General features: G+C 35.1%; 3 protein-coding genes and 3 pseudogenes across 4 annotated transcripts in view; 1 reads left to right on the top strand and 5 right to left on the bottom strand.

Annotated features, from left to right (window-relative positions):
* Nucleotides 1-17,425, bottom strand: part of LOC149887557 (uncharacterized) — a 115,747-nt gene extending 98,322 nt beyond the window's left edge. Inside the window, exon 1 of the mRNA XM_090087284.1 lies at nt 17,404-17,425. The gene's annotated coding sequence lies outside the window, so the exon portion shown is untranslated. The remainder of the gene's footprint in view (nt 1-17,403) is intronic.
* LOC149887564 (uncharacterized) lies at nt 401-3,736 on the top strand (annotated as a pseudogene).
* On the bottom strand, nt 7,398-10,746 carry LOC149887565 (uncharacterized; annotated as a pseudogene). Its single transcript, XR_016452558.1, has 3 exons — nt 10,317-10,746; nt 7,939-10,096; nt 7,398-7,591 (listed from the first exon to the last, which is right to left on the bottom strand). The product of XR_016452558.1 is annotated as an uncharacterized LOC149887565 (transcript).
* On the bottom strand, nt 10,869-12,182 carry LOC149887566 (uncharacterized; annotated as a pseudogene).
* A 1,309-nt stretch (nt 17,426-18,734) lies between the features above and the next one.
* LOC149887567 (uncharacterized) lies at nt 18,735-21,569 on the bottom strand. Its single transcript, XM_090087670.1, has one exon. It carries the CDS (start codon nt 21,567-21,569, stop codon nt 18,735-18,737), a length of 2,835 nt encoding a protein of 944 aa, XP_089943796.1.
* Nucleotides 21,570-25,376: 3,807 nt separating this feature from the next.
* LOC149887568 (histone H3) lies at nt 25,377-25,787 on the bottom strand. The gene has a single exon (XM_090087671.1). The coding sequence runs from the start codon at nt 25,785-25,787 to the stop codon at nt 25,377-25,379; it is 411 nt and encodes a 136-aa protein (XP_089943797.1).
* Between the last annotated feature and the right edge of the window lie 698 nt (nt 25,788-26,485).

Consider the following 26,485-nt stretch of genomic DNA (forward strand, 5'->3'; position numbering starts at 1 on the left):
TTGAGAGGATTTTAGCAAAAATTCGAGTTTTTTAAAACCTTGAAAAAACTCTTTAAATATCAAAAGTTTAAGAAGACTAAAAATTTTTTTTTTTTTGTATAGCGAATTAAAAACTGAATACAAAAAAAAAAAAAGCTGAAAAAGTTTAAATATGAAAAATCACTAAAAAATACAAAAACCTATTTCCACTAAGCGATGCATAGTGCGGTGGATGCGACTTTTATTTTGCTCGAGAGGCCGAACCTGGCCATCAGTCGTATATCGCCATCGCATGCTGAATGAAGTGCTTCGGCATCAGTCTTAGAAGTTTCGAATATACAATTCTACCATCAACGAAACATAATCAAACAGTTTCAGTGTATTGCCTAATTTGAGAACGGACGGCTAAGAACAACCATGGCAGAGGGTATGTTAATGTGCTATAAATGTCATGTCAAACAAGTTAAAGAGTGTGAAGATATCACAAGAGAAGAATAGAGTTGAATAAATTTTAGAAGTTAGTTCGCTGTTAGTGTAAATTTATTGAACTTTACAATTTGTACATTTGATAACGATTTTGTAAACAAAACACAAAGGAAATTCTAGGCATTTTTAGCTGATTTTATGTATGAAATGGGTTTTTCAACACACAGTACATGTTGACCAGTTAAAAATCACATGCAAAAGTTTTTCAACACAATTCTTTGCTTCGCTCACAAATCCTCAGGGCTAAATCCATGTGTAGAATAAGCGGAATTTTACTAGGGTAAAAAGTGTCAAGATTTTTTATAATTTTCATCAAAAAATCTGTTAAAATGTCTGAACTAACTTCTAAGGTAGTAGTTTAGTTAAAAGAAAGCTTATGGGGCACTAATAGTACTGTCATATAAGGTTTTATATAGAAAAAGGTCCATATGGTGTAAATAGGCCTCATTCAAGAACAACAGTTTTGACCCCCGAAACCAAAAATTTTGGTAAGAATATCAAAGTCCTTATTTTACAATGTTGTTGGTATATTCAACTAGAGCACATGTGTTACCCACATTATGGCCTAGGGGCTTGTAATAGGCAGTAATTAGTAAAGTTTTGCACTGGAAGTGAAAAAATCAATAAAAAATCAACACTAAAACTACCATAACTTATGTTATACTGCAGGAATTAGGATAAAATTTTACCCAAATCTTGGTATTGGGATAGGCTACATTGCCACCAAATTTTATTGGCCTATGATTAATAGTATGGATTTTATAGCGGTTTTGCTATGTCAAAAAAGAAGGTAAATATTTTCCATTTTTGTAACTTCAAAGTCACTTTTTTCCCGCAGACGTACCTAAATGATTTCAAAATTTGCCCCAGGTGACCCTGGGATGTGTACACTATCGCCCCATATAAGTGGCATTCTTGGGTCAGCTAGGTTGGCAATATTGGATTTCATGATAACAGTGAAGTCTAACGTCACAAAAGTTCTGTAAAAGAAAAAGTGAAGCAGCACTGTTCTCCAAACTGACCCCTGAGGTTGAAACTCTCCCCACTCCTGATTTTTTTACATTTAATCAATCATATGCATTAGTAAACACAATATAAGTTGTCAGAAAAATCTGAACTAAGTGCTAAATATGTATACTTCCAAAATTAAAACGCATAATTTTTGGCTTTTTTTCTTCCAAAGTTTTAATAAAGTCAGCCATTATGGTAGTCAAAATATCCCATTAATATAAATATACATTAAAGTACCTTTGATATACTCTCTGGCCAGTGTGTGTGTGTGTGTGGGTGTGTGTGGGTGTGTGTGTGTGTGTGTGTGTGTGTGTGTGTGTGTGTGTGTGTGTGTGTGTGTGTGTATATTAACACACACGCATACATATTGATATTATATCATATACTTCAGGTAGGCGAACCTCTTCACTGATATGTATCCAGACAAATAATTAGCCAGGGTCAAATATTTTAAATGTGGCTGAAAAAATCTGTGGACTCTGCTATTTAAATCTTAGTATAGATTATTTATATTTATGATTTTATAATTTAAAAACAAGGTTAAAATAAGACCAGTTAAAACATTTTTTCTCTTTATGTTAACTTATAGTTTGATTCAATAGATTTTTTGTTGTTTTTACTTATTTCAAAAGTTGTTATAAAATTCTTACTATTAATTTTAGATAGAGTAGTTTGTCATGGTTGTTGCAAAAGTAAAGCTGTAACCAATATCGTAGATATTAGTGAATCACTTGGAGATAAACATGCAGAATAAGTAGCATCTGGATTGTTAAAGCATAAAATAGAGAGTGAAAGCATTGTAAGTGTAGAGCAGTTCAAGATGTCTACACGTGGAAATCTTCTCTCTGTTACAGTTGGAGTAAATAAAATTAAGTCAAAAAGAAAGAAGGTAAATCATTTCTTGTTCCAAAAAATTATGGAGCTATCAAATGCATTAGAACTCTCTAAAAACAAAACTAAAAAATCATCCTCTACTTTACACAGGAATCTAACAAATGCTGTAGAATTGATTATTAATGTTAAAATGACTGAATCGCAGGATACTCTGAATATCTTTAAATGGTGGTCAAAACTTCTTAAAAGTTATTGTTAATGTTTTCAATCCAAAAAATCATTATTCTTCCTTTGAAATATATGAAGATCTGGCGTGAAGCGATGCCATATTCTTGCCATTGTGGAGATGGTCTAAGAGGATAATGGCAATCTCCAAAAACTATTGACACCTCTTCAACTTGAAGAAGTGAACTTCAGAATGGCATTTGATCTAAAGTGTGCAAACAGGCATATTTGCCAGAGTGACTTGAAAGTTTTCGAACTTTCAAGTCACTCAGGCAAATATGCCTGTCTGCATTGTGAAGGAGAATGCTCCCTTGAAGCAGGAAAACTAAGAACGTTGGGCTCCATAGACTTATGTTATGATCAATATGTATATGATGGAAAAAGAAGATTGAAAATGCATTTATACAAAAATGTAATAAATCCTCATTTAATTTACTTAAAAGAAGATCAAGAAAATTTTCTTGAAAACACTGTTCTTCCACCTGAGCTTCGCATTATGATGGGAGTTGTGGATAAACTCTGTACTTTTCTTTTATATGTTTGGCCAGCTTTTCATAATAAAACCAAAATAATATGTAATGTTTTTTCATGCTGGTTGAAAACACATTACATATTAATGAGAGGGTATCATGGTGTAGGTTTAGATGGAAACAATGATAATTTATTTATGCCCCTGTTAGATATTTTGGAGAGGGATGTTACCTTAACTGCAGCAATCAATATTTTACCAATAATGAATTGCTTGCGTAAGTTTTCATTAGTGAAATCAGCTGTGTTTGGTTTGGAAATGGGTACAGATACTTCTGTTAAAATTGAAGGTTTCAAAAGTTCATTTTCTAGTCTTCAACTATATACAAAAGATGTATTTGGCTATGACTTGACAGTTTCACGGAAAATACATATTTTAGTGTGTCACATTCTCACCTTTGCAGATTGCAATATTATTAGCTTAGGTAGCTATGCAGAACAATGTGTTGAATCAGTTCATCACAAATTTAAAAAAACTTGGATGAACTGTAAAAGAAACATAGGACAAAAAAGTTTTGGAGAAAAGCTAAAATCTGCTGTGGTAAATTTTAACTTAAGCAAGCATTAACTTAAATATCATTTGTGATGCAAATGTATTTATATCATGGTTTTTTTGTAAATGAAATAAATAAATATTAATGGGTTATTTTGAAACATTTCAAAACATGGTTTTTTAAAAATGGTATGGATTTATGAACTGAAATTTTCAGGACATTTTTTTAAGACATTGATAAATCCTTTCTCATAGGATTTTGTAATGTAAAGAGCAATTTTCAGATTTATATGAAATTTAGTACTTATTTGATTGATTAATTAAATAAACTCTAAAACATTTTGCATAACTTTGGAGTTATCGAGACAAACCAAAAAATCCTATGACAAATGAAAATATTATATATAATAAACATTTTTGCAAAATTTCAAAGCTGTAGATTTATTATATAGTGAGATATTATGTTTTCAAATACATTGTTTGAAGTTTAACTTATTTATTTTTGGATATCAAGGCAAAAAAAAATCTTTGAATGATTTTTATTTTAAATAGAATCAAGTTTTACTAAAAATATCAATAAATAGCTTAAACTCAAAAAATAAATTATTTCTAGGGTTACCACCTTAAAGTTAACTAAATCCACTATTTGATTTTAAAATATATGATCATTTTACATATGTATTTATATTTCAGCATTTTCACAATTCAGTGTTCTGCTGAGGTTATAAATTAGTTACCTTTTGATAAGCTTCAGTCATTGTTCTAGAATTTTTTGTAAAAATCATAAAATAAGTAAAGAATTGTTGCTAACTTTGATAATTGAAACATTGTGATATTATCAGAGTTGCTACAATCGAATTTTCGGTCGCTATTGCGAAGACAGTTTTAAGTTTTATAGTGTAACCGACTGATTTTCCATGCAATTGCACATGTGTGTCCGCCTGGTTTTCGTTTGTCTTGCACATTTCTTCGATTAAATACATTACATAGTTGAGTCAAGTAAAACTTAAAGATGACGTAACTTCTTTCGATTTCGTTTTTGATGAAAGTTGCACAATAAACTTAATTGTTACATCGGATAGTAGTAGTAACATATTCTTTCTGATTTAAAAAGTGATGCGAAAGTCAACAATTGCCGAACATAAGAAAATGTACAGTTTTTCCCGTTATTTTAAGATACAACCTTGAATTACAACTCTTACTGTTGAAACCACGATTTTCGCTAATATCTTTCAAATCAAAAGATATATTATTTATCCGAATGATCTTCATGACTTCTAATGTTCATAAGGATTTTCGATTTATTTTTGGAAGATAATTATTTTTCATTATCCTATTACAAGGCTGTTTTAAAGGGTCTTGGGTTTCGAAAGATTTTGTCAGTACGGATGTGGATAAGTCCTCAATATTGCTTAAAGTGATAGTAATCTGATTTTATTTCACTCGGCGTGTTCTTTTTTTTGCGTGCGATTTCTTTTTCAAATTTTAATATTGACACTTACACGTGTTAGAAAAACACAGCAATTCTTTTCGCCAGCCTTATTTTTATTTAAGGTCAATTTTAAATGAAAAAAATTTTTTTGTTTTGATAGTGGAATGGTATATATATATAAAGGATGTAAAACGTTTTAAACTTTTATTCCGCAACGACGATGTAAACCATGGTAGTCGGTATGTTAATCTTTTCATTCAAGGGATTCAGCATCAGAGTTTTGGAAGTCTCGTATGTGCGATACTACTATCAACGGTACTTAATCAAACAGCCTCACCGAAAAGCCAAGTTTTTTATATACGATACCATATCAAAGATTTTTCGAAGTTGATATCGGAACACTCCGATACCGATGTGCAGTTCGGTAGCGTTATGGGTGCAATAGGATGGATATTTTATAAAATGACCAGTTCATTGATCACATAATACTTTCCTTACCAAGACTCTGATGTTTACAAGGAATCTAAAACCATCTTTCTTGGAACTGAAAAATAAAAATAAGAACTCCTTAGACAAGTTCTTCTTTTTTATTATTTTTTAACTTTTTTTTTTTTTTTTTTAGATAAATGTTTTAGCTGTTTTTCTTTTTTTTATATTTATTTTGTTTAACTTTATGTAACAGGTGAATTAGGTAGTTTCTGTAACTAACTCTGAAATATTATTTAATACTTTAAATTGTAGTAAATGTTTGAACAGAAGAAAATCCTTTTTGTAATTTTAAAAGGGTACAAGAACATTGTGCTTGTAACATTTTATCTTTACAATAAGCGCTTGTCAAAATAGTTTCACAGAATATCTTTTTTTACGTATAAATTGACATAAAAAAACACAAACCTCAAAAAGATAAGATAAAATAGAAGAGAAACATAAAATAAAATCTAGGTAAAACGTATGGTAAGGCCGCATAACAAAAACTTGCATTTCCAAACATAAAAACTGTTGTCTGGAAAGAGCTTTTTAAGTTCTTTCGTCTTTTATTTTAGTGAAACAGCGCTGGGTTCTTTTTAGGTGATATTATCTATTAGTTTCAGTTTTTTTTTTTGTTTTTTTTTTAAGAAAAGGTCATCAGTGCTCTTTAGGCAGCTCCTGTAACAATCTAAGTATCCTTTTACAAATGTTTACATTGAAATAAATAAAACCCTTTGCGTAAATATAGATAAATTAGAGAGCAAAAGTACATAAAAAACCTCACTATTTTGCTGAAGAAGAAATGGATGGCTAGATCTTTTTAGTTAAGGAACTTTTTGATTTCTATTTCTGAAGAACAGTTGCAGCAGTTCCCTCTTTTAAAATATTACTAATGTACCTTAACATCACAGGAGTTATCATTTTTCTTTTTAACAAACTCTTAAAACATCAGAAGTAATTCTAAGAGCAACTCTAAAACGTTTTAACAGAATAACAAAACGACTACTTTTTGTAAAGATAAAAAGTTAGAGCAGTCTTTAAATAGGAATTGCAAGAATAAACAAAATACCTCGTTTATATATTTAGCCAAACAAGCTAAATGTCTCCATATATTGCCAAAGGCAATAAACTTCTCTAAACTACCATCTTTTTTTAATTTTTAGCTTGATGTTTTTAATTTTCTTTTTAACATTGCTAAGGCAGGGGTACTATTGCAAGAGATGTATAGCTTGTCACTGCTATGATTTGCAAATATCTGTTAAATACGTCCACCAAGATGTGTGCCAATGCTAAAGCTGCAGAGCGAGGGAAACTTCTGGTGTTGAACCATTCGTTGTGGTCAGGGGAAGCATTCAGCATTTCAACTATTTCATCTAAAATTTTACAAACTCTAGTCATAAAACAAAGAGATTAAATAGAATCTTCATTTGATTCTGAAGCATGACCAAATTTAACTTTTTTTTTTTTTTTTTTTTTTTTACTGTTTGCACTGATTGCTATAACTGATTTTTAAAAGTTGTTGAGGTAGTTTTTATTTATTTTTAATTAGATTCTTTATTCTTTTTAACGTGAGTTCAAGTTGATTTTTGTGCTAAATATAAAGGATGATTACCTAATTGCCCTTGACTAACTTCTGCTTTTTTTTTTTTCCTTTATTCTTGGCTGAGTTGATCCTGAAATAAAATACAATCACATTTCTCTAGTTCATAAACACTATCAACAGTAGGTTGTCTGAAAAAAAATTTTTTTTTTCGAAAACCAAAATGTGGAAAAATTCAATCGTTATTATTATGTATTAGTAGCTTATAGTGAAAATTTCAGCCTCCCAAATCAACTCTAAGGTAAAGAAGGTGGTTTTAGACAATTTTTATATAATAGAATTTTTACTGCATTACATTTTAAAGTTACGAATATAAATAGTTTTAAATTTAAAACACTCACTAAACACTGGTTTCGATTTAAATTATGTCTAATAGAATAAGGAAGATGCAGATTTTGTGTGACCATTTTATTTCATGTAATAGTTCTAAATTGAGTTGAAAAGAACAAAAACGTGATGACAGTCATAATACTTGTTAGATGTTCTGCAGGTACTTATTTGTAACGTTCTTGGATACTTGCTGTCTGTGGACAATCTAGAACATAAAAAATAAAATTAAAAAGGCAAGTTATTTTGTAAAATAGTTAAATATTCCAAGCAATAAAATTCCTATTATTTGAAATTAATAGTTTAGTTTGTTAAAGAAAATGATATAGAAATACTTTATAAAGTTTTGCAAACATTATTGAGCATGTGCGTACATTGGGTGGGGTAAGTGGTTGTTAGGTGTAAATTGTTAGGTGCAATTGACTTCCTTTTTTTGCTATTAAAAATGAGCATGATATGTGTTTGCTGTTCTAAATTGCCTAATTTTTCAAAAACGACCCTCTCCACCTAACAATTAAAACGCTGCAGGTCTGTATAATAATCTTTAGTAATTACCTGAAGAGTATCCTGAAGTCTATCCTCGGTATGTGTCCTTCCAATAAAGTCTTGGATCAACTTCATGTGACGTTCTGCCCTATCATTTACCACTGCAAGCTGGTTTGCACAAGCAGAGAACCTGACAAATGACTTAGGGGCTCTCACTTTTGCAAGCAGCTATACCTTTCTCCCTCCGCAGCAAAAGCTCTTCCTTAGTGATTTCCAGGAGAAAAAAGAGAAGATAACACTGTGCTCTCCTGAGACTGCCAGGGTAAATTTTGGTTTACTCCAATTTTTTTTTGTCTAACTATTAATATTGGGTTTAGGTAAATATTTTAAAATAATTTTTAAAATCTGAACTAACTTTTAAACATATTTTTTTTTGCAAAAATAGTTTTTACCTAAAATAACATATGGAGGGGGAGGGGGTAATATGAGAAGGGCGGGGATTTTTTTCAAAACTTATAGGGGTATTACACTTCTTCAACTATTTTTGTTACAAAAAATACAACTTTAAAATGAAAAAATGAGATCTTTTATGATAAAATTAAGATAAATTCTAGATTAACAATATAACATCAACGCAATAAATGTAGCAGTGTAACATGAAATATTGAAATTCCTTATAAAATAATTCAATCATTTCAAAGTTCACAATAATTAAAAATCTTAAAAAATGAGAGAAAAGGACTACTTGAAACTGTTTATACCAAGCTCAATCACACTTTTCTTAAGCTGTTTTGCATAATCGTTGTGTTCCAAAAGACACTTGTATCGCTTCCACACTTAATAGTGATAGTGGTGAGCACTTTCTCCTGCCTGCTCGCCATATACACCAAGCCCAAACTGACTATGCTGAAGAAAAGGAACAAGGTGACATACTAGAATATGAACTTTCCAGCTAATATTTAATTGGTAGTTAAACTTTTCCAGAGGATGAAGCTGCAGATTTTCGAAAGCTTTTTTAAAATCTAAAACTGATTCAGCAATAGATTCTCCAATAAACATGCTAAAACCTTTTGTTTTAGTAATTGAAAACTTTCTAAGACAGCTAACTACAGGTTGGAGAAATATCATATTTGGTAATATAGAGGCTGCACTTAGAAGGTTAACTTCTAAATTATCTAATTTATCTAAAAGTCTCTGTGAATTATTACCATCCAAACCAGTTCCGTGGTAACCTCTAAAGATTATATAATTCGACTTATGCCACAAATCAAAATCAGGCCACAATGTAAATAATATTTTTACAAACATAGAAGTAATACCAATAAAAATGTGTATCTCTGGTGGAGGAATGAGATGCTCTACTAAAGTTTCTAGAGGTTCATCAAGATACACAACTCTAGGAGAAATTTTAAATTCCGTCATGTGATTCTTTTTGCGTCCATCTTCAATGAACTTGTTGAAGTTGATATCAATTGAACCCAAGGTTCTTTTTTTTCCGCTCTCAAGAGTACTTTCCCCTTCACACCAGAGACATGCATACTTGCCGCTGTGACTGCTTAAACCAAATAAAGAGTTACCAATAATCTTTTTACACCACAATCATCAAGACTTTCTGAAGTTGTATGTTTACATAGTGGGTCAAAAACATTTATAACGCATTTAAGAAAACCCTGTCCACCATCAATGGAAATCCTAGCAATAGTGCTATAAGGATTCAAACTTCTTTCATTAATCATATGAAGAATTAAATCAGAAGTATCTTTTACAAATACCAAACTCCGACTTATCTCTTCATCCTCTGAAATGAATGATTCAGTTTTGACATCATAAAAATCTGAAAATACATTATGCAGCTCCTCTATCTGAGTTGATATATTAGGTTCTAACATTTTCTTCCCTAAATTTTGTCGCATATGTTTACAAAGTAGGCTAGTCTTTCTTTTACTCAGGTTTAGAGTATTAGAGATTTCCGTTATACTTTCTAGAGATAACTTTTTAACGGATGCTCTGCTGCATTTATTATCAGGTGTGCCAACAACAACACGAAGATTGTTTCCAAAGGTTTTTAAAGGAAACTTGTCTCCAGATTTAATATTGTCTCTTTTCATTTTTGTTTTGAGAATCCCAGAAGCAACTTGCTCACTGGATACATTTCCAAGACCTTCAGCCAACATAATTAGGTTTTTTACAGCTTCACTTTTACAGCAAAAGTGAGAAATTTCTTTGCCTAAATAGAAACTTAAAGTAGGAAAAACTCTGATATTATTACATTTGTAAAACATATAAAAATAATGCACTAATATTTAACAAGTCTATCATAGACTATGCATTGACTAGCATAGACTATGCTAAACTAAAAAAAAATTTTTTTAACAATTGAAGAAATAGTTTATTAACTAAAATATATAAGTTATACAATATTTTAACTTTGTTTAAGGAAATCATACCTATTGTAGAAAAGCAAGAAGGACACATCTTTTTAACAAATTTATCAATGATATCTTGATTATTTCTTGTGATCTGTTCAGATATTTCACTAATATCAGATGATCTCCTGAGTTTTTGTCAGTTTATTTGAGATATTTTCTCAATCCAATCATTTAATTTTGATGTTTCACCCCTGTTCAATGCATATAAATTTGTTTTGCAAGAATTACAAATGTTTTTTGGACAACACTCTTTTTCTACATCATATTCTCTCCAAATCAAATTTTGAATGTGAAGTTGTAATCCGGGAGTTACTTTCATAAGTTTATGTGATCCTTTTCCAAAGGAAATAAAGCAACATGCACAAATTAGACATTTTTTGTCGGCCATTTTGACAAAAAATATAAGTTTTACATGATCGTTTTTAACCGTAGTAACAATTATTTTCATCGGTATTGCAACATTTTGTACCAAATAGAATAGATGATGCAATCATAAAATGACACAATTTATTTTAGACATTTTAACTAAATAAATCTAAAATTTCTATGTTTAAAAGTTAGTTGGAGCTTTTAAAATACTTTATTTAACCCATTAATAGTAAATAAACAAAAAAATTTAGAGTGAATCAAAATATACCCTGGCGGTCTCAGGAGTGCACAGTGATAAATTTGCTCAGTGACAAAATCATCAAGAGATGACATTGGAGCAACAACTGGCTGGATTCCAGGTTTCTCAAGCACCATATGTTCTTTTTCTGGAATGGCAAAATACAACAATTTGTTAAGGATGTTGTTCTTAACTTCGGCATCTAGATCCCTGTCAGCAAGAGACAAAACTACAAGCTGGGGAGCTAGATACCAAGTGTGCCGTAGAGGGCTTTTGTTGAGAACTTTCCCAATCTCTGCATAGGCTTTGTAATTATCTGGCATTTGGAGCTAGCAAGCTATCTTAAAAGCTCTCAGGTCATTTGAAGGAGCTTGAGTTGCCATTGGACTCTTCAGAAAGAATAGACCATGGAAAAACACAATATAATTTGTAGCAGTGTTTATGTTCTTGAGAGCAGCAGGCTCTACTGTTTTTGAATCATTCGGATGATAGTTCTGTGTCACCTGCAGAACAAGAAGGTAAAGACAGTCACTCATAAACCTGGCCTCATGGTGAGCTCCCGGCTGCTTAAAGAAGAAATTTAGGTATATCTACACCCAGGAAGTAAGCCAGTAGCTGGCAAAGATACTTGTAGTCTCCTCTTTGGAAAGTGTCTCTCTGAAGTGAATTGGTGCAAAAATCTTTAGTTTCCACTGCAAGTAGGTGCAAAAGAGTATCTGGTCTAAATGCGGCCATAGCTTCTGAAGTAAAACATAGAGGTGTTTACTTGGACTTTTTGTTGTACCAAAAACAAGTTCCATGACATGAGACACATGTCTCTCATATATGTGATGTCCACACATTAGCCAAAGAACAGGCCTCCCCAAAGCATGAACAATAACATTTCTTATAGCACACACCCCAATGATTTGATCTGATAGCTCATAGTATTTCAGGATACTTTGAATGGCTACAGCCCAGTCGCTTCCCTTGGAGCTTTTAACTTTCAAAATACCAAGCAAAAAATCTAAAGGGTCAGCTTCAGGAGAAGAAACGCTTATAGCTACCCTTTCATGACTTGTGGAAATTGCTTTTTCACTGGTGTACTGCCTTACAATTTTAAAGTGAATCACTAGCTTTAAGCCTCTTACTTTGTCCATGTTCTGCTCTCAGATGATCTGGGCTTCTGACTCTACTACAGTGTGTGCTTTCCTAGTCAGAGTTGGTCTTGAGATCTTCAACTCCTCAATGTTAATACCACAAGCTTTATAAAGAGATGTCAATAAGCAGGTTCCTGGTCAAACACCAATACCATATCTTGTCATGATCAGGATCCAACTGTTTAGGAGTTCATCCATACTTAGCTGAAGACTAACTTACCTATTATATAGAAATTGTCTTAAACCACCTTCTTTACCTCAGAGTTGATTCGGGAGGCTGAAATTTTCACTATAAGCTACTAGAACATAATAATAACGATTGAATGTTTCCACATTTTGATTTTTGAAAAAAAAATTATTTTGAGACACCCTATTAAACAGTTTCTAAGTGTTCAAGATGATAACAAACAGTGCATTATTTCTAATAATGAAGTTAGAAACAATGTATTATTTCTAATATTGAAGCTAGATGCAACATTCTAAAATTGCACTTAGCAATGATGGCTAGCTTTTATTGACAGTTGATTATCTGAACTTGTGCAAGAAGAGATTTATGTTTAAATATATGTTTAGAATTTTGTTAACTAGTTAGAATTTAAAATTTATAGCCATAATATATATACACACACACACACACACACACACACACACACACACACACACACACACACACACACACACACACAAACACACACACACACACACACACACACATATTATAGGCATAATCTATAGGCATAGATATTTTTTTCTATCTTTCTATAAATTAGGTTTTACATTACCGATATGTGCTTGAGTGAAAGATGGCTTTTCCAACTTGATTTCTTTTCTCCTTGGATCTTTTACTTCTAAAACATAATCAGTGTTAGTATCATTCACTTGTATAAACATTTAACAAATCAAATTTAAGTAGTCCTACAACAATTGCATGCCACCTCTGTGTTTTTAATAGCTTTAACAATAACACTATGTCAAAGAGTTGACTCGGGCATTTACATTTTTTGATTTTACATTTTTTGATTTTACATTTACATTTTTTGTGTTAAGATTTGCATAACAATCAAAAAGAATTTACCTCTGGATGTACAAACAGGACTTTGGCTAACTAGATTATCAACAGATTGAACAGCAGAAGGTGAGAGTTATTTTGCAAGAACAGTACCAACTTGTTGGACTGCAACAGCTGAAACTGGATCAGATGAAAGAAACAAACTGGGTTTGGCTATTGTTTGGTGATGAGCAACAAGATAGAGGAACAGAAAAGACCTCTTTTGAAGGATTGCAAACAACTTGCAGAGAAGCAGCAACAGGAACAGGTTTGGCAACCACTTGGTGATGACTTTCAAGGAGAGCAGGTTCAGGAGGAGCATGGAAAACACGTATGACAGGCAAAAGATTATCTTGCTGCGAAGCAACATTAGACACCGTTTCCAGAGGAACAGAAAAGACCTCTTTTGAAGGACTGAAAGCAACTAGCTCAGAAGGATCAGCAGAAACAGGTTTGGCAACAACTTACTCATTAAGGGTAACTGGAGAAAGTTGTGCATCATGTTCAATAAAATCTGGTTCATCAGGAAAAACTGTTAATGTAGGAAGAGAAGAAGCCGTGTCAACAGGAACAGCTACAATCCGTTCTACATGAATGCAAACAGCTTGTTCAGTAGGAACTAGTTCAGCAAGAGCAGGGAATAACTCAAGAACATGACCAGCGATTGTTTGTTCAGAAAGAACAGGCAAAACAGGAGTTGAGGTAGGCTTGCACCAGAAATCTATGGCATTTTGATTGCTGTCTTCTAAAGGAGCATTGTTTTCTAAACCTGGAGAAAAAGGAACCACAGTATTACAGTTGAAAGTATAAGCACATTCTTCAGAGTCAGAATCAGAGCCTGAATCTTCCTTTCATAAGGTTGAGGAAATACTTTTTGCAACTCCTCAACTTTGCAGCACAAATATCAGATGGCCTCATGAGAAAGTTCAAAATAAATACTTCTTGCTTCACTAAAACAAAACAGAAGACAAAGGGTGATGAGGGGGTTATTCAACATGTGATAAGACACCACTTTTGTCTGGTCAAATTCTCTTAGCTTGGAATTGAGCTGAATGTATTTATAGTGCAAGGAAAAGTGTGTATTCTTTAAAACATTGGAATCGGTAAGCACATTTGGGTGCAGTGTCAATGTCCTGCTACAACAAATCAATATTTTAACAGTTGCATTATTGTAGCTCTTTGCTTGTCCAGCTGAAACATGCATCTCTTTCTTTCAGTTAAAACTGAGGAGTTGGAAACCAAGTGCTTTAAGGAATTTTTCAGACTCTACAATGGATTCAGTTTTCAGTTCTATGTTTCCTATAGAGGCGCATTTTATTACAGAAGGAGCCTTCGACAAACCAGTAACTGGTAACACTTCTGTTGGACAACAGAAGGCCAACTTTAAAAGAGAATCAGAGGAAAGAACTAGAGAAAAAAAAAAGAGAAGGAATGCAAAGGAGCAGAGGTTGACCCTGATGTGGATGCTTGTTCAGCTACTGGGTTTAACACCAAAGAAGACAGATTGAACAAATTGAGGCACATAGACTTTCTCTTTGGCAAATTGTTTTGCCTCAGCAATCTCCTATCAGAACAATTTGGATTCATAGCCATCAGTCGCTTTCAAGTAAAGTTGATCATAACATTTGCAGCATTGCAAACATGGGTGAGGTTGTGAACAGTCAATTTTGCATTCAAGAAGAGCATGCTGAAACTTCCTTACCACTGCAGAACAAAAGATGAAAACTTCATCCAAAGTCCAAGACGGTTTTTTTTTAGTTAAGTGTCTTTTGATGCTTGTGGATGAATGTTTGCACCAAGGCATGCTATAATAACAACATCAACATCAACAAAAACAGCAACAGCAACAGCAATACTGACTCAGAGAGGAACAAAGTGTTGATGAAAAAAAAAAAGAAAAAAAGTGGATTATTACTAACATTGATAACAGCAGTAATAGCAGTGTTTATAATAACAGTTAAAAAGTATAAAAGTAACAGTAAAAACTGTTTTTGAAAGTATAACAATAATAACAACAAGAGAATTAGCGACACATATGTCGTTAATAATGTTAATAAAGGGAACAACAGTTCCTTTTTCAGTGCTGAATTCGGACAGGATCGATTGCAAAAAAGAGTCTTCTTTCGGACAGAGGAGCTACTGCTTTGGAGGGGCTTCTGCTGTTGTGCAGAAACCAATAAACCTTTAGTTTAGAACGAACTGAAGAATTTTTTTCGGTTTTGTTTAGTGCCAACAAGGGCTGAAAACAAAACAAAACAAAACAAAACAAATTCAGCAAAACGGGATTACCATACCGAAAGTGTCGCCATTTTACCCTTCCTCGAGTTTGTTTACGCACAAACATTGGAGAAACGTGACGTACGAGGGGGGAATCAGAGATATGCAGACCGTCCAATAGAAAGCCGGGGTTCAGCACATGTGAATGTCAAAAATTCCAGAGTTTGAGCGGATCCAGCGTACATAGAAAGAAATTGGTACATTCACGTGTCCTGACTCCAGGCATTTGATTGGCCGACGAAAAAGAAAACTTTCAGGACTTGAACATTGAGAAGATCAAAATAAATTCAAAAATAAATCGATGTAACAGAGATTCATAAACCTATCGGAACACATCAGTATCAATAGAAGAAAAGAAAATACACAAAAAATTTGCAACATTCGTACTGCACAATAGAAAGCATGACAGTTTACAGTTCAGAAGACAACGACAATCAAAAAGCTAAAGAAAAAGAACTTCGAATGAAACGTTTACTTCAAACACTTTAGCAAGCAAACGCAGAAACAAAAACAACAAAGAAAGAAAAATACAGGAAACAAGTAATTCCATCTGCAGATATTCTAATGTCTAGGAACTCGCAAAGGCTAAAACTACAACACAACGCCAATCGCATCGGTTCAGGCGCACCTGTCTATTTAGCTGCTGTTTTGGAGTATCTCTCCGCCGAAATTTTGGAGTTGGCCGGTAACGCTGCTCGTGACAATAAGAAAGCTAGAATCATTCCTCGACACTTACAGTTAGCTGTTCGCAATGACGAAGAGTTGAACAAGTTGTTGTCAGGTGTTACTATAGCCAGTGGCGGTGTGCTGCCAAACATACAAGCCGTTTTGCTTCCCAAGAAGAACGAAAAGGTTCCAAAACCAGCAGCCAAATAAACGGTACTCTGAACACAAGATAAAAAATAAAGGCTATTTTCATAGCCACACATCTGTTAAAAACATGACGGCATGAGCTTAAACACACTAAGGAGAATATAAAGAAGTGTGTGTGTGTGTGTGTGTGTGTGTGTGTGTGTGTAAGGAAGGGAGGGGAGGGGGGTTCAAAATCTCTTTTTAAAGCTGTTAGGGGATAAAAAGAGCACACGCATCCCGTTACAAAAAAATACATGGTGGGGTTTACACGCCATCTTTGAAACGTTTTAAGTTATAACCTGAGGGAGAAAAAACAGTTCGGTTACCTCACAGGTCACGTGCATGTTCAAGATTCCAAGTTTTGAAAGGATCCAACGTAACTTGAATAAAAAGTGAACACGCACGTGCCCAGATTGGCGACCATCTATAGGCTGTAGGAAAATAACAAAGAAGATTTAAGCGCCTCCGTAAGAATTTAGCTCCCTTAGGATTTCAGCAAAAAAGTATATTTAGCGGAGAAAAAAACAAAGAGCGAGGTTAAGCAGCAGTGACGGCATTAGCATCAGCAGCAGCAACAAAAACAAAACAAAACAAAAAAAAACAAACAAAAAAGCGGCAGCACGAAAAAAAAAAAAAAAAAAAAAAATTTCCGTTTTTTACACTTGCGTGTTTGTCTGTGTGTAATCCTTAATTGCATGGTTTTTTGTTGTTGGTTTTACCTTGTCATTTTTCTTCTGCGCACGTTCTCTTGGTCAGTAGTTTTTTGAAATGCGAAAAAAAACGTCAACGAAAAGAAGTGAACGGGTCATTGCACGTCATGTCTAACAAACAAGAGGGGTAAAGACAAAGACGTCCGCTGTCGAAAACTCATACATACTCCAAGCTGACACACTCTTGAGACACTTCGAAATAAAGCAAATGATCAAAGTCATAACACTTGACAAAGTCGAAACAAAAATCACAGCATGCGCAGACAACCCTTTATTTTACATTAAAGGAAAAAAACGTAAAGCTAGAACTAAACATTCCTTCAATTAAAACACGTCAAACTTGCGACGGGCACAAAACTCAACATATAACAAAGTTACGACGCTCTAGTTCTTTTACATTTTGTTTTCTAAATGACCCGTCCCTAAAACCCCGGAAAGAATAAAACGCGACAGTCGAGTTGTTGGCCAATACCTTTTTTCACAGTAACTATCAGGTGTTTCTCGCAACGTCGGATGGGTTGCTGAAACCTTAAAAAAGAACTTTAAAAAGCTTGTGGGGTAGCGTTAGTTCTCATGCTATTTTAACAAAGTACTAAAACTTTAGTTAAAGTAATAAGATTTTACAAAGTAGCTACATTTTAATTATTGTCCTCATTTATCGTCATCTATCGTCATTTTTCACGTATCTGCCTAACTTAGTACCTAACAAACTAACTAAGATACAAACTAACTAACTGAATGACTAACTAACTGACTGACTAACCAACTAACTGACTGACTGACTAACTAACTAACTGACTGACTAACTAACTAACTAACTAACTAACTGATTGACTAACTAACTAACTAACTAACCAACTAACTAACTAACTAACTAACTAACTAACTAACTAACTAACTAACTAACTAACTAACTAACTAACTAACTAACTAACTAACTAACTAACTAACCAACTAACTCACTGAGAGACTAACTAACTAACTAACTAACTAACTAACTAACTAACTAACTAACTAACTAACTAACCAACTAACTCACTGAGAGACTAACTAACTAACTAACTAACTAACTAACTAACTAACTAACTAACTAACTAACTAACTAACTAACCAACTAACTCACTGAGAGACTAACTAACTAACTAACTAACTAACTAACTAACTAACTAACTAACTAACTAACTAACTAACTAACCAACTAACTCACTGAGAGACTAACTAACTAACTAACTAACTAACTAACTAACTAACTAACTAACTAACTAACTAACTAACTAACTAACCAACTAACTCACTGAGAGACTAACTAACTAACTAACTAACTAACTAACTAACTAACTAACTAACTAACTAACTAACTAACTAACCAACTAACTCACTGAGAGACTAACTAACTAACTAACTAACTAACTAACTAACTAACTAACTAACTAACTAACTAACTAACTAACTAACTAACTAACTAACTGTAGTTTCGCATAAAAAAGATCGTTTTTAGTTGTGCGTAAAGGCCGATGTATCTTTGTAAAATTCAACACAATTTATATACAGATTGATTCCCTAGGTATTCACACATATCTTTTCACACATACAATTATTTACAAGTAGGCATTCCCTAGGCATTCACACTTATCTTTTCACAAATACAATTATTTACAAGTAATGCTATAAGGCATTCACAAATCTTTTCACACATACAATTATTTACAAGTAACGCTATAATGACATTTCCTTTTACGCACACAATTATTCACAAGTAACGCTATAGTTACACTCCCCCTTGGTCATAATGACCACTTCACCTCACGGACTATATCGCTCAGGTGCCATCCTTTTTCGGGTGCTTCTTCGCAACATTGGCGTCTGGTTTGTCTCGTCTTCAGGCAACACAACGCACAGCTCTTCATCATCTTCTAGATTCTCATTCGACTTGTTATCAACTCTGACGGGTCTTAGGTCGCGTATGTGCCGGCATACTTTGTCCACTTCAACCGTTTGCTCCGAAATGATTCCTGTAACTCGCCCAATCTTGTATTGAGAGTCACATCGGTTGTCCGGGGGCTTTACCCATACTTCATCGCCAAGTTTAAACTTGTTGGTGATCTTCTCATGAGGTTCATATGCGTTTTTATCGTCGTCAATTCCTCTAACTCTTATTTCGTAATGGTATAATTTATTTGCGGGTGCTGTAGATGACTTACAACAGTCTTTTGGGTTGACGTTATACCAATAAACTGCCTCGGGTATGCTGCACGGAACTCTCTTCGCCGTTCTTTTCACTGTTCGATGGCACCGTTCTGCAATTCCATTCCCTGAAGGAACGTAAGCGCACCTGAAGCGAAGTTTAACGTTCCATTTGTTCATAAATTGTGAAAATAATGTGCTTCGAAATGCTGTATCATTATCCGTCAGTATTTCGTTTGGACCGCCTCGTTCAAGAAAGATTGCGTTTAGTTCCTGAATGACACATGCACTAGTTTGGTCTTTAAGATGGCGCCATATTGCATATCGTGAAGGCCCACAGTCAATCAGGGTAAGAAAATGTTGCCCCTCATAATGAGTTATATCCATACCAAGCCGTTGCCACGTCCCTTTTACTTCAATCTTCCCTTTCGGCCACTTTATCGGACTTGGATCAATTGATTGGCAGGCTACACATTTTTCAACCACTTGCCTGACTTCTTCCCTGCTTACTGATGGGTTAATTCTACGAACAAAATACAATGTTCTCTTCACACCATAATGTCCCGTGGACTTATGAACATGGTTTATTTCTTTGGGAGATAGAGAAGCACTAATCGTTCCACCTGCAGCAAGTTCAGTGGGCTTATTGATCATTTTCAACCAACTTCCAGGCACTCGAGTAAGTACATCGGCTAAGTTAGACTCCGAGGGTACTAGTTTAATATCCACTCTGAGTTTGTATTCGTCCACAATATTCGTAATGGTTTGAAGCCGTCTTCTAATCAGCATTTCGTTTGAAGCCTTTGTCTTCAATCTGGATTTTCCAGTCAGTGCATCGGTGACCCAATGTAATACTGCTTTCGAATCAGTGCAAATATGCAAGACATTCATCTTCCAATTGAGACCCATGTTTAGTCCTTTGATTACTGCATCGAGTTCAGACATGTTTATATGTGTTGTATCATCTTTTCTTAGCCAACAAGCGTCTTCAATTATATTGCCATCAACTTCAATACTCACACCTAGCGCTAGTGAACTAGCATCCACCCACACTGTTGCCTCGTTGCCATAAACATTCCAAACTCCTTTGGCAGGATCGTTGTTACGTGTTCTTTTTACCATATCGTTCACCATTTTTTCAACAAATTCGCATTGTATCTTCTCATCCCATGTTTTCGTTAGGGCGTTTGCCGTCCTTTTAACAAATGACGAAGCTACACGCAACCAACCACAAACTGGAAGATTCCCTGTCATTTTTCCACATAAAGAGAAGATTTTTCGCCTCGTTAGAGAACTTGGAATTTCACCAAAATCGTTGTCTCTCTTCCAAAATAACTTCTTATTTTCAATCCCAACTTGTAATCCTAGAACTCTCGCCCCTTCGGACACACGAACCGCCGGCTTACAATGTAATCCATACATATCCAAATGATCAAGTACACTGCGAACTGATACGATGTCTTCATTTACAAGAATATCATCAATGTATGATGATGTTCCCTTCCAGATCTTTTCGTCTTGCGATAGAACTTTGTCCAAAACTGCTTTCATAATGACGGGCGCAACGTTCAGGCCAAATCCCAAACGTGTTAAACAAAACCTCTGTCCACGGAACACAACAGTTTGGTAAGCCCAGAGTTCCTCGCTGATTTTGAGTTGCATGTAGGCCGAAGATAAATCAATAATTGAAATATTTTCTCCAAGCCGTCTCCAGTCTCGAAGTTTGTCAGCACATGCATCCGTGTTCGCCGTAAATGGTTCAATAAACGTGTTCAACTCCCTGAAGTCTAACACTGGTCGCACTTTCCCTTTGTTTTGCTGCACCACTGCCATAAGTGGAACCAAACCTTTTACTGGACCGTGTTTTTTCGCTTCGTACTTTTGCAGCCATTTTTTCTCTATCCACCCTTCAATTTCTTTTTCGTAATCGTGTTTTATGCCGATGGGGATGGTATATTCAGCAATTCTATTCACGAGATTTTCAGGTTTGGTATTCCATTTCCAAGCAATTATCCATTCTCTATTTTTCTTTTCAAATGAAGCTGTGAAATCCTGAGCCGTTATATTCATATCATGAACATCTATTAATAAATCGCTTTTTAGACCAAGTAAACATGCTTCTTTTTTCATAAAACAAACATTCCGTGTTGCAGAAATCGATACTCCACCAAGTGCCACTATTCCATTCATACCCATTATGAAACAAAAACCCAGTGGTTTGAAATTGACCACAAGTGCTTCCACACACACTGTATTTCCATTTGGGGCGGTGATTCGAGTTTGGCTAACACCTTCGCACTGCTGTTGTTGTCCATTTACAGTTACCACGCTAACTTCTTTCTTCGTTATTTTTGTCGCACATTTTTTATAGATGATGCAGTAGGTACATCCTGAGTCAATTAGCACATCCTGAAATACACCGTTAACATCCAAGAGCATGGTAGGTAACGCCATTATTGATTGTTTAGGGAGAGAACTGGCGCAGACGTCTTCTCCCTCACTCCGTTTTTTGGACACATTCTTGACATGTGTCCATACTCTTGACACGAGTAACACAGCACATCGCTTGACTCCCTTCTTCTACTTGACTTGTTTCGATAATTATGTCTTCTTAAATGACAATCTCTCGCAAAGTGATTGGGAAGTTTGCACTCATAGCACACTGATTGCGTTTTATCTTCTAGCAACCTCGGATCATCACTTTTCATTGCAGCTACAGCAAATTTTTCCACCATCCCGTTGTTCCGTTCCTCGATCATCAGAGTCCTTGCTCGCGCAAGTATTTGAACAGTTGTAAGATCGTCCATACGAGAACTCGATCTCAGCATCCGTCGGACTTCCTCGGGGAGCCCAGCAACAAAAGCACACGCGATCGCTTTGTCTGGTAGCCCACCAATTAGGGTAGACAATCTTCGTAGTTCTGCCAAATAAACATCAACTGCTTCTCCATGTTTCAGCTTTCTCGTGACAAACTGCTCGTAGGCTGTGAATGCATCAACGGCAAAAGCTTCAAGCAAAGCCTCCTTTATTTTCTTAAAATTTTCTTTATCAGTCTCTGCTAACTGTTGATACACTACGAATGCACCATCAGTGAGACGGAGAGGAACCACACGTGCCAGATCGGTTACACCAATTATTTTACATACCAATTCAACCTTTTCCAGCCACTCCGCAACTGACTGTTGATCGTTTCCGCTAAACTCTGGAATTAACTTTAAATCAAGTTTAGTCGCCATTTTGCCGAAATAGCTTGTAGTTTCGCATAAAAAAGATCGTTTTTAGTTGTGCGTAAAGGCCGATGTATCTTTGTAAAATTCAACACAATTTATATACAGATTGATTCCCTAGGTATTCACACATATCTTTTCACACATACAATTATTTACAAGTAGGCATTCCCTAGGCATTCACACTTATCTTTTCACAAATACAATTATTTACAAGTAATGCTATAAGGCATTCACAAATCTTTTCACACATACAATTATTTACAAGTAACGCTATAATGACATTTCCTTTTACGCACACAATTATTCACAAGTAACGCTATAGTTACACTAACTAACCAACTAACTCACTGAGAGACTAACTAACTAACTAACTAACTAACTAACTAACTAACTAACTAACTAACTAACTAACTAACTAACCAACTAACTCACTGAGAGACTAACTAACTAACTAACTAACTAACTAACTAACTAACTAACTAACTGACTAACTAACTAACTAACTAACTAACTAACTAACTAACTAACTAACTAACTAACTAACTAACTAACTAACTAACTAACTAACTAACTAACTAACTAACTAACTAACTAACTAACTAACTAACTAACTAACTAACTAACTAACTAACTAACTAACTAACTAACTAACTAACTAACCAACTAACTCACTGAGAGACTAACTAACTAACTAACTAACTAACTAACTAACTAACTAACTAACTAACTAACTAACTAACTAACTAACTAACTAACTAACTAACTAACTAACTAACTAACTAACTAACTAACTAACTAACTAACTAACTAACTAACTAACTAACTAACTAAGTAGCTGACTTTGTATTTGTTTTTCAATTATGAACGAGTTCCTTGCAAGATAGATATTTCTGTTGCATTTGTTAGCCTTTATTTTTAGCAAAAATAAAATTCCAACTGGTGCTTTTCTAATGTCAAGGACCTCGCTAAGGCTAAAGCAGCTAAGCCTAATGGTTATGATGTTATAAAGCGGAGAAAAATGAACTTTTCTGAAAATGAAAAAACGAGAGATGGAATTGATCTGCAATAACTTCGGTTGTGAACACCTTATAACTGATGCCTCGCGCGATTTTAATAACTTTGCATCATGCAAAAGCCGCCAAATTCACTTTTCACGAGTGTTAAAGTGTCATTTTTGAAATGCCAGTTATGAGCGCATGAAATCAAAAGCGAAATTTGCACTTTGAAAAGCAAACGGAAATGTAGAGCATCTTTTAAAATCGCCATATTCTAATTCAGTTTTGCCTTTATGAACTTGAACAAAAGTTGCATGCCTTCCCAAGACTGCACAATTGTAAAGAAAACACCAAGCTTCGCTCGAACGATGACTATGAAGACGAAGAACCGAATGGACCCCGTATTGTGCATTCGTCACTCATTCTCTTATCTCCTCAAACGTTTTTTTACCGTTACCTTCCATAATGAATTTTATTTTTTATTTATTTTTTTTTTTTACGATGTCCAGAACTTTCAGGTTGCTAAGTTTTTCCTTTTTTTCTAGTGTCCGCGACTTTATATATGTTGACTGCGTTATCGCAGTTTTAGCCTTCGATCGTTTTTGTTAACGAACACGAATAAGCACAACATAGTGTTCCTTTTTCATGGAATGTTCTTTGTTGTGTCTCTGTGTTTAGAAAAAGAATTGGTCTGAACTAAAAATCGTCGTTAGTACGCGTTGCTAACGCATTAAATATTCCAGCAATCGCGCGTGTTTGTGCCCTTCGCCTCTATTGAGTTTGTATGGTACCAAATGCTTAGAAGAGATTGGCATAAGCTTTTTTGGGAAGCCATATGGTTCAGTTTCTTGATGAAATTAAGCTGCTTTGTCCAGAGTAAGTAGCGCTGATGTTATTTGGCCATGCGCGCACTCGATTGCTTTTAAAGACTATTTTTTCGATGTTTTGATGCGATACCTTTCGCTTCTAACATGCTGTGGCACCGAAACGCCGCAATTTACAAAGCGTCACTATTCTTTAGAAGATTTCAAAACTAATGAAGCTTTAAGAGAGCGAGAGACGCGAGCTGTGGAGGTTTGCCTGTCAACACGAAAACACACTTTGCAGTCTGACGGTGGAGCAAAAAAAAAAAAAAAAAAGTCTCCTCGACAGTCCGCATAAAACTCCGCTTGAAAAATAAAAACATCTAAACATCTAGAAGTTTTATAAAAACGAACGCAACGTTTCTCTGAAACACGACAAAAAAAAAATGACTGAAGCTGCATCTCCGAAAAAGGCCACAAAGAAGTCTGCGCCTAAAAAGCCTGCTGATCATGCTCCCTACAAGGCGATGATTGTCGATGCTATTAATTCGCTTAAAGAACGCAAAGGGTCGTCAAGACAAGCTATCGCCAAGCACGTCAAGGCCAACAACAAGGTGGGTGAAAACGTCGATTCGCAAGTCAAGATTAATTTAAAGCGCATGGTGGTTGCTGGCGAGCTCGTACAAGTGAAAGGAACTGGCGCGTCGGGTTCTTTTAGAATTGCAGCTAAGCCCAAACCGTTAAAGAAGCCTGCTGCAGTCGCCAAGAAGCACAAAAAAGAAGCCAAAGAAGTAAAGAAGCCTGCTGAAAAGAAGAGCACGCCAAAAAAGAAAGCTGCGTCAGTGAAAAAAGTCGCACAAAAAGAGAAAGTGAAAAAAGCTACTCCTAAGAAAAAAGTGACTCCCGCAAAAAAGAGCGCCCAGAAACCGGTTGCTAAAAAGCCCGCAGTAAAGAAAGTGAAAGCGACACCTAAGAAGAAAGCTGCAGCCAAGAAAACCATCGCAAAAGTGGAAAAGAAATAACCTAACCTACCCCGCTTTTTGTCAAACGGCTATTTTCATAGCCACACATCTTTCTAAAAACAAAGTTCCAGGCGTAGAACTTGTTTACTTTGTGTTTGTTTGTTTGTTGTTTTTTTTTTTTGTTTTGTTTTGTTTTAAGGCACTAAGCCGACAACGTTTTTAACAGATTTGTGGCTATGAAAATAGCCGTTTTGTTTAGAAGCACCATTTTTTAAGCTCGCTCTCCTCTGATTCTTCTCGCCAACTGAATGTCTTTTGGCATAATAGTGACACGCTTTGCATGGATGGCGCACAAGTTGGTATCTTCGAAGAGACCCACTAAGTAGGCTTCTGAAGCTTCTTGTAAGGCCATGACGGCGGTGCTTTGGAAACGCAAGTCAGTCTTGAAATCTTGAGCTATTTCGCGAACCAATCGCTGGAAGGGTAGTTTTCTGATTAGGAGCTCTGTCGATTTTTGGTATCTTCGGATCTCTCTCAAAGCTACGGTACCGGGTCGGTATCTGTGGGGTTTCTTTACTCCGCCGGTAGCCGGGGCACTCTTTCTTGCTGCTTTTGTTGCCAGCTGCTTTCTCGGTGCTTTACCGCCGGTAGATTTTCTAGCTGTTTGTTTTGTGCGGGCCATTGTAAGTTACGCTTACACTTATCAGTTTAAGTTGAACTTTTGAAGTTTTTCAATTTAACGCGTTTTGTTGACATTTTTAGACTTTGCCGCGACTTAAAGCTGCATTCTGATTGGTGCTAAGAAAGTGCTCTTTGATTGGTTCAAGTACAAATGCAAAATAAGGCATTAAGGCCACGTAGGCGTGTTTTTTGGCTACGGGAAAAGAGAGCGCGTTTGTCTCGCCTCTACAATTTCTGCTTTTTTAAACACTTCAAAGACAGGTCGACGTAGTGGAATTCCGAAAAGAAACTTTTCTGCTCTGTTTGCGAACGGATAAAAGCGTTAAATGCGAAAACGCGCGTTAAAAACAAGGCAGTTTGTTTTGGTTTTTTTTTTTTTTGTTTTTTTGGTTCAGATGGCTTTTTGACGAAGGACCGTTGCGATTGGTTGTTTGACGAAGATGTTTCCATCTATGTAGGGTAAAAGTCGCGCTTCCAGCGCATAATAAAAACAAAAAGAAACGCAAAAAGACAGTAATTGAACTTCAAACAATTTTTCGCGGTAAAGGAGGAAAAGGACTTGGAAAAGGAGGCGCAAAGCGTCATCGCAAGATTTTACGTGATAACATCCAAGGAATCACAAAGCCCGCCATACGTCGTCTAGCTCGTCGCGGTGGTGTTAAGCGTATCTCTGGACTTATCTACGAGGAGACTCGAGGC

The sequence above is a fragment of the Hydra viridissima genome, unplaced genomic scaffold (assembly GCF_058129835.1).
Source record: "Hydra viridissima isolate aposymbiotic clone 2 unplaced genomic scaffold, HvirCarnegie_v1 scaffold_5, whole genome shotgun sequence".
Lineage (NCBI taxonomy): Eukaryota > Metazoa > Cnidaria > Hydrozoa > Anthoathecata > Hydridae > Hydra > Hydra viridissima.